Source organism: Falco peregrinus, chromosome Z (genome assembly GCF_023634155.1).
Source record: "Falco peregrinus isolate bFalPer1 chromosome Z, bFalPer1.pri, whole genome shotgun sequence".
Lineage (NCBI taxonomy): Eukaryota > Metazoa > Chordata > Aves > Falconiformes > Falconidae > Falco > Falco peregrinus.
The window spans coordinates 58,527,400-58,539,639 of record NC_073739.1 but is presented as its reverse complement, the minus strand read 5'-3'; the positions used below and the strand labels follow the sequence as shown (position 1 = coordinate 58,539,639).

The window sequence follows — 12,240 nt, the reverse complement described above, 5'->3', positions numbered from 1 at the left end:
AATTATGGAAAAAATACAGATTTGGTTTACTGTATGTGTTAGTAATTCATCATAGAGGAAGCTCGCTTGCGCTGCTTTGCAGTTGTCCATCATAAACTGTTGTCATTTCCCAATGGCAAGAAAATCAAAACCTGTAGGAGCATTTATTAACTGTTCCTCACTTACTCCTCAGAATAGCAGGCCCTCTAAATGAATGCTGATTCTATGACTTAATAAATATGATTAACCTGATAGACAGATGACGGCTTTCCTTGTCTCATGTGTGTATGTATTTAACACATGAACTTGAGCAGGCTGTACTTCTGGGAGAGTGGAAGAGAATCAACAAAAGAAAGGCGAGTAAAGACAGGAATAAAGATCCTGAACTAGAGCTGACTGTTTTCAGGTCAATAGGCATAAAGTTGGGAGCATGTAAGATCACATTTTATAAGCTGATATTGAATGCTGTGAAGTAGCAGTCAAGGAAAAATTGACACTAGTGGACAAAATGAGTAAGGAACACTTCGTATACAGTTTCTTGCACTCTTCTAATATTAACAGCATTTCATAGCTGCTGCTAAGATGTCCATAGTGGTGTTGAGTTTGTTCTTCATAGCTGCAGAAATCTAATGTTTTATTTATTTATACATTGAACTATTGCGGAGTATCTAGAAGCATTTCAGGCTTTTTTCTCTTGTATATTCAGAAGGGCCATAGCTTGCGTGAGAAGCTTGCAGAAATGGAAACCTTCAGAGATATCTTGTGTAGACAAGTTGATACTTTACAGAAATACTTCGATGCCTGTGCAGATGCAGTTTCCAAAGATGAACTCCAGAGGGATAAAGGTAAAATTGTAACTGAAAACTCTTACCTCCGTAACATTCAGCTTTTTACACAGTAATAGCCCTTGAAATAGTTACTATAGCATCTGATGCCATGTAAATAAAATACGTATCCTAAATTTATGCTTTATTATAGGGATCAATCATAGCTATTTCTGCATAGTGTTAACGACTTCCACTTCAGAAGCTGGCCACCTGTAAAAATCTGCTTAAGTTTATATTAATTTGTAGCTGTCAGCTGTACAAAAGAAATGCTCTTTTAAGCATTTGATATTATAGAACAATAGTTTAACCTTATAAGATTAATTCAGGTTCATTGCTGTGTCTCTTACCTTTTCTTTTGAAAAAACAAAACAAAACAAAAAAACAATAGGATATTTGGTTTGATATGAACAGTACATTCTTTAAAAAAGACAAAGGTGCTGCTATAATGAATGCTCCTTAGATGTATGGGCTGGAAGTAGAGCACTGAATGCACATTTGAGGCCCTAATAGACTCACATGTGGATGTCTACATATCTCTGAATTGCTCTTCCCAAAGCACAGCTTTTTATGGTATCCATACACACGCCTGAGGCATTTATATTCATTTCTGGGTTTGTTCTGTTCAAGTTACCTGAAAGTTTTGCTAGTAAGAAAGTGGTAGGTAAGTACAATTACACTTCTTGGTGAACTTCCTAGTGTAAATAATAGATAGTTGCTGAATCATGGCTCCCTTGTTATCCAGATGTAACACCAAAATACTGTTGATTTATCATAGAGTATTTACCATAGAATCAAGTGCTAAACTTCAACATTGAGCAAATGTTAGTATCCTAATGCTTTCTGACACTAATGTTGATAGAAGTCTTGGGTCAAAAAAAAGGGGGGAGGGGGCAGGGTGTTTGTGACTTATTATAGGAAAAAAATTCTTAAATGTCATTTAGCCATGAAGGTGCTCTTAATTCTTTCTTGCACACTAAAGAATTGGAAAAGCTTTCTCACTCCCATAACACACTCTTTCTCAAATTTAGTGGTAGAAGACGATGAAGATGATTTCCCTACAGTGCGTTCCGATGGGGATTTTGTACATAATAGCAACAGCAGTAAGGAAAAGTGTAAGTGTCTTCCAACTTCTTCACTGAACATTCATATGAATGGTGTGATAAGCCTGGCAGAACATGGATATTTATATTTTTTCTCAGAAGAAAATGGCAAGAGTAGTTATTTAAATGTATGTGACAGGAAGTTCTTACTCATGTTGTCATTCATTAGCTGCTTTTCGTGGTTCTAAGCCTTTCTTAATTCACACAAATATTAATGCAAGCCTGTCAAGCTGGAATTTCCTGTTCTGTGTCCAAAGCAATTTTCACTACAAAATTCTGTTGAAACAGATGTCATTCAGGTGTGGGAACTGAGATTTGGAACAGGTAATTGCAGTTTTTCTTGCAAGTGTTACCTGCTTTAGGTGTGTACTCGAGCACAATGATTTTCTAGTTAGGTATGTCCTGGTATGGTTTTCCCAGGTTCTATGACTACATAATGGTTAAAGTCAAGGGTTACTGATTCTCATTCGTCATAGTTCTAGCAATTTTTTGCTGTATTTTCCATTGTTATGATGAACATTTCCGATATTATGATTTTTAATCTTAAATGATCCATGCAGTAAATATGAAGAACTCGTGCAAGTCTTGTTGTTCTAGAAATCTAATACTTCTGGCCTGGCAGAAGTTGTCAGTACATTTAAAATCTGTTTGCATTCTTCTTAGTCAGGAAACAACAGAAAGGCTGAAATATTTTAGCGTTTACATTCTCTATTTACACTTCTGTTAGTCCTAAGGTATTTCTTAGACTTAGATTCACAACATTTTCAAGTTGCACTGCCTCTAGTTTCAAATTGCATGTAATCTCCCAAAGACTAGTCAAAAGTGTTTTTTAAATGTAAAAACTTTAATCGAGAACCTAGAAAATATATGGACAAAATAAGCCTTTTCTGTGTCTTCAGTTTTCTTTTTGTTTGGCTGTTGCCCCTATGTGTTAAAGCTTACTTGTTCTAGAGCATAGCCAAAACTGTTATGAGGAAGGGGAATGGAAGGAGCTTTCAGGATACTTTCAGAGTTCATCATATGATTAGATTTTTTTTTTCAATTATATGAAGGGCTTGCTGTACTGGGAATTAATCATAACAGTGATTTCAGAGGTTAAATAGCATGTAAAAGAGGTTTCGCATAAGGCTTTCATGCCTCTTATCACTAGAGTTAAACAAGCTTATAATGCCTACCTGTAAGCAAATGCACAATTGCACGAACCTCCACTAACCCTATTGTGTATATTAATGTACATTTTTTTGTGGACATTAGTTTGTCAGAACAAATTTCAGAAAAGTCTTCTCTAAAAAAATGTTAAGTAAGAGTTTAATTTCACTGTGTGATTCATTTTGAAGGAGATGTCTTTGTCAAACTTAATTTTTGTGGATCATGTAGGAGTTTCAGCTTAATTTACCTTTAGAACATCTCTTCATATCTATCTACGTTCTTCTAGTGTATCTGCTATATATACACATATGATATGGGGAATGTCATTAGGAAAGTCTGTATTTTTAGTACATCTGGTTATCTCAGAATATTTAAATTTGAAGTAGTTCACTCCCTTTTTTTATCACCTGTTTAATAGGAATTTGAAGTGATACACATTTGTCTTGTGAAAAGTTCTGTATCAAGTCTTTAGAGACATAGATGCTAAGAATGGGTACCTGTATATAAACTTGCTCACTGCAGAACATTTCTGCAACCCCTTGTGTTTTACAGAACTAATCCAGTTACGATTCCTGATTGCATTAAATTTATTTTCCATCAATTATTTCTTTGAAAAGCTTTATCTCCATTTCAGTTTTTCTGTGGCTCATTTTGATTTCTGAGAGCTAAATCCATTAAATATTTGGTAGCAGAGTGCTGCAGAGCTTGATTACAAATGAAAAATTAGAGTCTCTGCCCTAAAGGAGAATCATAAGTGGAAAGTGGCGCAGTGAGGGAAGTAGATGTCTTGGGTTGAGGCAGCCATGCCCATGTATTGGGCAGTGAACTACTCGGTTTAACTGATAATGAAAGGTTTAACTTCATCTTCCCCCTTTTCTAAAGCTTAGTCTCAGATCAGCTGTTAAGATTCTTTGGTTTCTCAAATTTCAGGTTCACTTTTTGAAGTCTTTATTCAGTCCTGGAAGGACTGGAACAATCTTTTTAACCATAGCTGAGAAATGTTTTCCTGTTTTTGCGGAGCTGCTCAGCAGTCATTGTTGCAGGAAGTGAGAAGCGTGGGTTCAACCTCTTAGTCAGCCTACTATGATACGAAACAGTGTTTGAGCCCACTGTTCAAACCACTAGTGCACCAATCCAATGCTCGAAGCATTATTTAAGGCTGACTTGGGGAACCATGTTCACATTGTCTTTTGAAATTTCTTCCTCTGCACCTCCCCTGGGTGGGAGGAGAAAGTTAACATGACTATGGAGATTTGTGTACAACAACTCTGAAGTAGTAGTTCTGGATAGGGAGGGGTTTTCTTTTCTTTGTTCTCTAGGATATTTGAGTGAAGACCTAGGAAGAATACTGTGAAGATGTTCAGATTTATTGGTCACTTTCCAGTTAAAATCTGGTAAATGAAACAAGTTGCATGTACAAAACACCAAGGGAGAGATTGGCTGAGCAATATTTACCCATTGGGAATCCTAGATTCTAATGATTTGAAGAATCAGTAATATGCAGGCGAGCGGAGGTTATCTTTATTCGGCAGCGCTGGGTGCATGGGGGATCACTCCACCAAAGTCATGTACACAGAGGGGACTTTTCAGTCCCCCATTTATACAAGCAACTCATACCTATTCATTAGTTTTCCAAGAAATTGTTTACATATTCATTACAATTCTGAGAATTCATTTACATATCTCATGCCTGCGCAATGTCCTTGAGGAGTTGTCTCTACGCAGACTCTATTCCTTAGCGGCCATGTTTAAAGTTTTCATCTTTGCCATGTTGCATGTACAACAGGAATCTAAGACAAAATATCCCTTCTAAAGACAACCAACCCAAGGACTTAGCAGTCTGTACATCCGTCATGTGGCAATAAGGGTCCTTAGACATTTCCCGACTTTTAACTAAACATAGGTGTGTCATCCTTTAGATAAGTGGTACAGCATTCTCTATTCACTAAGAACATATAATCATGATCAGGAGGTGTTCCCATTCATGTGCTTAGGAAAATGAGCGTATTTGATTTAAAGTTATGTAAGAATATGAAGAGCAGGTGAAACCTACTTAAGGGAACCTCTTTGAAGATGGAAGGTGGTTTTGTGCTGGAACTATAAAGATGGAAGTGCTGCACAAGCTTAAGGAGAGAAATTCAATGTAAACCACAGTGGGTTTTATGTTGGATTTCTGTGCTTTGAATGGAGGGAGAATATTCATCAATGTGTTGCTGAAATAATGGGGTTGTTCTTATTGGAAGACTAAGCATAATTGATCCTACTGCTGTCCACAGAAGATAAGCAACAGTAGGTATTTGATGCCAAAACGGCACAGAGTAACTGCTCAGACTAATTTTGTCTTTAAGCAGCAAAGGTGTTTATTTCATGCAACGTTGGGGAGCTAGCTGATTCACACTGGACAAATTAGCTCACAAGTTTTCAGTGGAAAGTTAGGTATTTTGTTTTCAGTGGAAAGTTAGGTATTTTATACAGTTTTCATGAGAGGTTGCACAACATCTTTACATATGTACTCATGTGATTTTGACACCTAAACATTCCATTCACAATAGGTGGGATCTAGGTGGAGTAGGCCTTTCAATTTTCTTTGTTCAGCAATTTTCTGACTTGATGGTCTCCTTATCTCCTTCAGGTGCCCACCTTATCTTTTCTAATTATTCAGAGTACATTCCTTTCTAAATGAAGCATCACCCAGAGCATTGTACCAAACTCATCCTGACTAATCTTTTAAGACCTTGTTCTGTTTCATATTAATAAATGGTCATGCACTCGAATGTTTTTTCACTTTAGTGACATAAGATGTTAAGGTGGCATAAAATGGGAAAGATAAAGGAACTTCTTTCTAGCTACTGTCTTTAAAATAACTTGCTGTTTTACTGGAAAAGAGATTTGATCAAACACATGGTGCTTGTAACATCTGTGGAAGTGTTATGTTATAAACGATAATTAAAACAATTTTATTTTGGGTTCAATCAATTTAGGTTGAGAAACTAAGCAAAAACAGCGCTGGGTGCATGGAGAACTCAATTAGTTCCACCACACACACACCTGAGTCCTAAAAGCAGCGCCTTTTATGCCCGGATCTTGACCAAATCCCTTCTCGCCAGATGTTCGTCCCGCTCTTTCCCCATTGGGCCGTTAGGGTATGCCTTCTCCTCCTACTGGCTCTCCTTTAGCGCGCTTTTTCAAATCTCAAGGTCTTTGTCTCCTTCGCAGGCCTTCTGGCCTTCTCTGGCATGGTGTGGTTTTGCTTACCTTATCTCCTTTGGCGGGCTTTTACAGGCAGTGATTGCCTCAGGGGAAAGGGAAGCCATCATGTCGTCTTAAAGGAGAACCACACGTGCCCACTCACCACAACTGCGATACAGGTCCCAGATTTACACAGGGTACAACAATTATACTTATCACAGTACATTTTATTTTTGACATGAATCATGACTGCGTTTATCACAGTTACAAACAATGTTAGGAACAAGAAGGGAAAACTGACCTATCTTAACAGACATAAAGGTGTAGAAGAGCAGGACGAAAGAGCTATTGAAGGCTAAAGCATGATATGAAGAATCCTTTACATGAAAGGCAAGAGAAGAAAAATCAGAAATAAAGTAAAATGCTTAGAGGACAGGATAACTAAAAAGGAACCATTTGGAAGGTGTTGAAGTTAGAAGCAGGAAAAAAAATCATCCTGCTGCTTTTTTCACTTGGCTACATGTAGTTTGATCACCAAGCTAGTAATGGTAAGAACACTTTCCTATCGGCCTTTACCTTGAACCATATAGATCTTCTGATGCCAGATTTCATTTGGAAACACTAAATCTGTAGCTAACAGGAAAAAAGCATAAAAAAGGAATAGGAAAGATGTTTGCGCTCTCTAAATAAGAGAATCTCCTGACAAATACTTCTAATGTGCTGAAGCTCAGCTGTTACTGAGGTGAGGCTCGAGATCATCTTTTGACATCTTCCAGGAAGACAAAAGTCTCCTGTCATTAGGAGTGAATTAAGATACTCCCATCATAAGGAATCTCTTGATTGACCATCTCTTCAAAGAAACAGGTTTTGCATCTTCCTGCAACAAGGTCGGTTTTGCCCGGTATTACAATGGCTGAAAGAAACTATGGACACTGTCTTTAAAACTGCAAGCTCTGCATGTATCAGTGCTACTTTGAGACTAGCCATTAAAGAATGACTTTGAATATATGATGACTGAAACTGTATGGAAGTATTAATGAGCTATAGCTGAGACCTAAAGGTATCTAGGAAAAAAGCTGGTACTCTTCCAGGAAATGAGCTGTGTTGCTGCTTCTGCCTTACAATCTTCCACAGAGATTTCTGGAATGATTTTATAGTGTTGCAGCCAGTAGTAGTTTCTTCAGCATGTCTAGCGTGTTGCATAATTACGAGAAAAAAATCACATCTGTAAGCACTGTAGCTGTGCTGATAAGCCTGCATATGAGCATGGTCTACACCAACAGGACACATTATTAATATAAACTGTGTTTTTCAGTCATGAAGTGCTATGGGAAGCTCTTGTGGAATTTTCATCATTCTCGGGGAATCTGCTGTATTGCCTCCTTGCCAGCTTATACCACTTTCAGCGTTGGCTTCCCGCATGGTCCCTCTGCAGCTATTAGGGGGAGGGGGAGCTGCTTTATCATTATTCTTTCTGAAACAGTTTTTTTTTTTTCTCCAGCCTCCATCATTTTTACCTTTTAGGGAATATTCTTGATTAACATGAAACAAATAAGCTGTATTCTACTGTAGCATGTATGCTTATTTGAGGTATTTGTAGTGTGTAGCCTGTAGTCATCTCTCTGAAAAAGTTTGGTTCCTTCTGAAAAAAGGGTGTATAAAACCTCTAGAAACTTGAGCCACTGCTTAAGACCATGTGATGATTGCTCTCTGTTCCTGAAGTGTAGATAACTGTGCTCTGTCATTGGAGAACAGCAACTGCATTTATCTTCCCTACGAGAACTCAACTGCTTGAAAGCTCTGCTTTGCTCTTGCAGAGAGCTATAGGTTAAACTTAAACAAATAATTACTTGTACTTTTTAAACTATGACAGTGATAGGTTGACAAACTGACAGACTAGGGTAAAAAAGTGATATCCAGCTAGATGGTAAGGCATTAGCTTGCCCCATGACATAGCAGGAGTTACTTTGTGCTGGGCTCAGTCAGCTTGCACATGAGTGTTACTTGTGCTTTCTAGTATTTTTTTACATTAATGTGTAGTGTTTGATTTGTTATTATGTCAATCTGCATAGGAGTTTGACATGTAATAGGTACCCTTTTTTGTCACACATTTTAAATGACTTCTTTAAATAACCTTAGCAACAGATGGCTTGGTTGACAGCATGGAATAGTTGTTGGAACTTCAAAACCCACAGTACTTGGGTAATTCAACATATTTGATACTTTTATCTTATACCTTTTTGCTTTGAGTTTTTTAAATTTGTAACTACCTGCTTAAGGCAACCTTGACTGTTACATTCTGGGTTTGATTGCATTTTGAAATTGTTCCTTTTCCTAGTGCTGTATCAGATATGTTTTAAGGTTGCTCTGTGTTAATTAGGCCCCACTTCAAGCTGTCAAACTGCTATTGTTACAAAGTATTACCACTCCCTCCACCCACATGGTTTGCAGAGTGCAGAGTAATACAGCATTACAAGCAGAATTGAAATACAGTATAGCAAGATGAAGCTGAAGGGATGTGTTCCTCCTTTTGAACCTCTTTCCTTATCCTGTAGAGAGCTGAAAATTATTAGGACTTTTGATTTTTATTTTTAATTAACTTTCTAGCCAGTCTATTTTCATCAAAGAGTTGTAATATGAAGCATACATGTAAAATGCTTGTTTGACTTAAAGGCAGCTATCAGTGAATGATTCATGTTTGGTTTTAGTGTTTCCGCATGTGACACCCAAAGGAATTAATGGCATAGACTTTAAAGGAGAAGCTATAACTTTCAAGGCAACTACTGCTGGGATCCTTGCTACACTCTCTCATTGTATTGAACTCATGGTAAAACGTGAAGAAAGCTGGCAAAAAAGGTTAGATAAGGTAAGATCATTTTCCATTTACTTTTGTTGAAAAACAAAGGTTTAGCTTGACATTTCAAATGAGTTCTTGTTAAATTTTTGTTCCAGGAATTGCTTTTATTTTTATGTACAGCATTTGTTAATTTTAAGTGTTTTCATTACTACTTCTAGAAAACATTAAAGCCTTGTCCTGATTGGTGATAAAGTAACATTATTCATTATAGTCTGTCTTTTCCCAGCTCTTGTTCAGATGGTAGGTATAAAAAATACAGGCCTATAGAGAACCTGACAGTATTGCACAGTAATAAGTGTATTGCTTGCAGCCCTCTAAAAGAGACCTAATTATCCATGCTTGCAAAATAATGTGCAAATCTCAGAAATAATTTAATTGTGGTAGATATTGACAATACTGAGGAGAACAAATTGTTCTAACTTCAGATGTCTTTGACATACAATTATTTACTTTCCTTTAGGAGATTAAGTCATGTTTTATGCTAATTGGCTAAAACATGGTATTAGGATATCTGTTGTTCTAATGGCAACAATAGTTCATGCTGAGCCTGTTAAATGACTATAGCAACTTAAAAGGAGCAGTGTCATCTCTTGAGATGTGCTGGAGGCATGACTAGGTTGTACTTCAGGCTTTGATTTCTAGAATCATGCCATCAATGGCTGGTGTCCTGTGCAGTCCTATAGCTATTATTCCATTTTTCATTTAACATGACTCCATGTGGTGTGTATGTCACACTTTAAATCCTACTTCATATGTTTTAGTGGTACACAATTCAACGAATGCATTCCGACAAAGTACTTCCATGTTTGAATCCTTAGCCTGTCTCCTGGGTCACCTTTGTTCATATGTCAAAGGTCTAGCCCTGTCTAACTGTATTAAGACTTCTATCAGTGCTTGTTACTGCTTCATCTAAGTCATTGGAGGAATTTACAGTAGATCTAAGGCTTGAAACTTGTTAGTAGAATTGGCGGGTAATTCAGTTTAGGCTAAAGACCTCAAGAGGTTTTTGTCTCAAACCTCCTGCTTAAAGGAAGGACAGTTTGAGATCAGGCTGGGTTGCTCAGGGCTTTCGTGAGCCTGGTTTCACATCTCCAGGGCTGGGGACTGCACAGCTTTTCTTGGCAGCCTGTTCCACTGCTCATTTATTATTCTAGTGAAAAAAATATTTTTCTTATATCCACTTGGAGTAACTCCTATTCCAGTATCTGCCTGTTGTGTTTCGTGCTTCTACTGTAGACTGCTGTGAAGATGTCTGGCTCTGTTTCTTAATGACTTCCTTGGAGGTACCGAAAGGCTACTGTTAGGTCCCCCCCTCAAAAACATTCTTGTCTCTTGGCTGAGCAAACACAGTTCACTCACATTGAGACTTTGCTTAGTGCATGGATCATAAAATCATAGACTCATTCAGGTTGGAAAAGACCCTTGAGATCATCAAGTCCAGCTGTTAACCCAGGAATACCAAGGCCTTCACTAAACCGTGTCTTGAAGTGCCACATCTACGTGGTTTTTTTAAACACCTCCAGGTATGGCAATTCCACCACCACCCTGCACAGCCTCTTCCAATGCTTGACAACCCTCTCAGTAATAATATCCAATCTAAACCTCCCCTGGAGTAACTTGAGGCCGTTTCTTCTTGTCCTATTGCTTGTTAGCTGGGAGAAGAGACCCACCCCCACCTGTCTACAGCCTCTCAGGTAGTTCCAGAAAGCAGCAAGATCCCCCCTGAGCCTCCTCCAGGCTGAAAACCCCCAGTTCCCTCAGCTGCTCCTCACAAGCCTTGTGCTCCAGACCCTTCCCCAGCCCCGTGGCCCTTCCCTGGACACGCTGCAGCCCCTCTACGTCCCTCCTGCAGTGAGGGGCCCAAACCTGAACACAGGGTTCGAGGTGCAGCCTCACCAGTGCCCAGTGCAGGGGGACAGTCCCTTCCCTTGCCCTGCTGGCCACACTGCTTCTGACACAAGCCAGGGTGCTGCTGGCCTCCTTGGCCACCTGGGCACACTGCTGGCTCATGCCCAGCCGGCTGCCGACCAGCACCCCCAGGCCCTTTCCCACCAGGCCCTTTCCAGCCGCTCTGCCCCAGCCTGTAGCGCTGTGTGGGGCTGGTGTGACCCAGGTGCAGGACCCGGCACGGAGCCTTCTTGAACCTCATCCAGCTGGCCTCGGCCCATCGGTCTGGCATGTCCAGACCCCTCTGCAGAGCCTCCTGCCCTCCCGCAGATCAGCGCTGCTGCCCAGCTTGGTGTCATCTGCAAACTTGCTGAGGGTGCACTCGATCCCCTTGTCCAGAACGCTGAGAAAGATGTTAAACAGAACTGGCCCCAATGCTGAGCCCTGGGGAACACCACTGGTGACCAGCAGGCTCAACTGTCCAGCCAGCATTTTACCCAGTGATGAATTTTTCTTGTCCCTAAGTTAGTATATGTTAATACAGAATAATAATTACTATATAATTTCAATTCATTTAGGTTAGTTATTTGTAACTTTTTTCTTCTTCTGGGGACTAACTGTAAAGCACTTGTTTTAAGCTGCACAGGGTTAACAAATTCATCCTAAATTACATGTTAGGTCTCATGTGACTGATGCCTTGTGTAGCATGAGTAAATACATTTTGAAAGGGGTCACAAGCTTATTTGGAGTTCTTTTCCCGAAAATTAAAATACCAGCAGTTTTCTAAAGTCTTGGAGGTTTTAAGTTACTCTGCTTTGGTAAACTTGAAACTTTTTTAAAATCATATATGTCAATGAAATTTTCTGGGGTTTACAGCACACCCAAGGTAAAATACTTCTAATATAAAATAATTACTTTTTATTTGTACTCCTCTAATTGCTGGCCTTCTGGAAGAGGAGTTTTTTAATTAAATAATCTGCAATTGTGGTGGGCTAGCCTTGGCTAACAGTCAGATGCTTGTCCAGCTGCTCACCACCCATTCAGCAGGGTTAATGGAATAAATAGGATGAGAATGCTCATGGGTCAAGAGAAAGGGAGATTGCTTACTGGTTCTTTTCATGGCAGTACATTCTTGATTTAGGAAAAAAATCACTTTTCTGATTTATAAAAGATTCAGTTAACAGGAAGCAAACCAACAAACACTAGAACAGCTTTCTTCCCCAATTTCCCAAGCACAGCTTCACTCATTCAC

General features: G+C 39.0%; 1 protein-coding gene across 2 annotated transcripts in view; it reads left to right on the top strand.

The window, feature by feature from the left end:
• CERT1 (ceramide transporter 1) overlaps positions 1–12,240 on the top strand; it is an 81,032-nt gene that overhangs the window by 49,466 nt on the left and 19,326 nt on the right. For both annotated transcript variants that reach the window (XM_055790599.1, XM_055790598.1), the window contains exons 5-7: positions 686–824; positions 1,835–1,918; positions 8,953–9,110. In XM_055790599.1, coding sequence (XP_055646574.1) covers positions 686–824; positions 1,835–1,918; positions 8,953–9,110 — 381 coding nt within the window. The remainder of the gene's footprint in view (positions 1–685; positions 825–1,834; positions 1,919–8,952; positions 9,111–12,240) is intronic.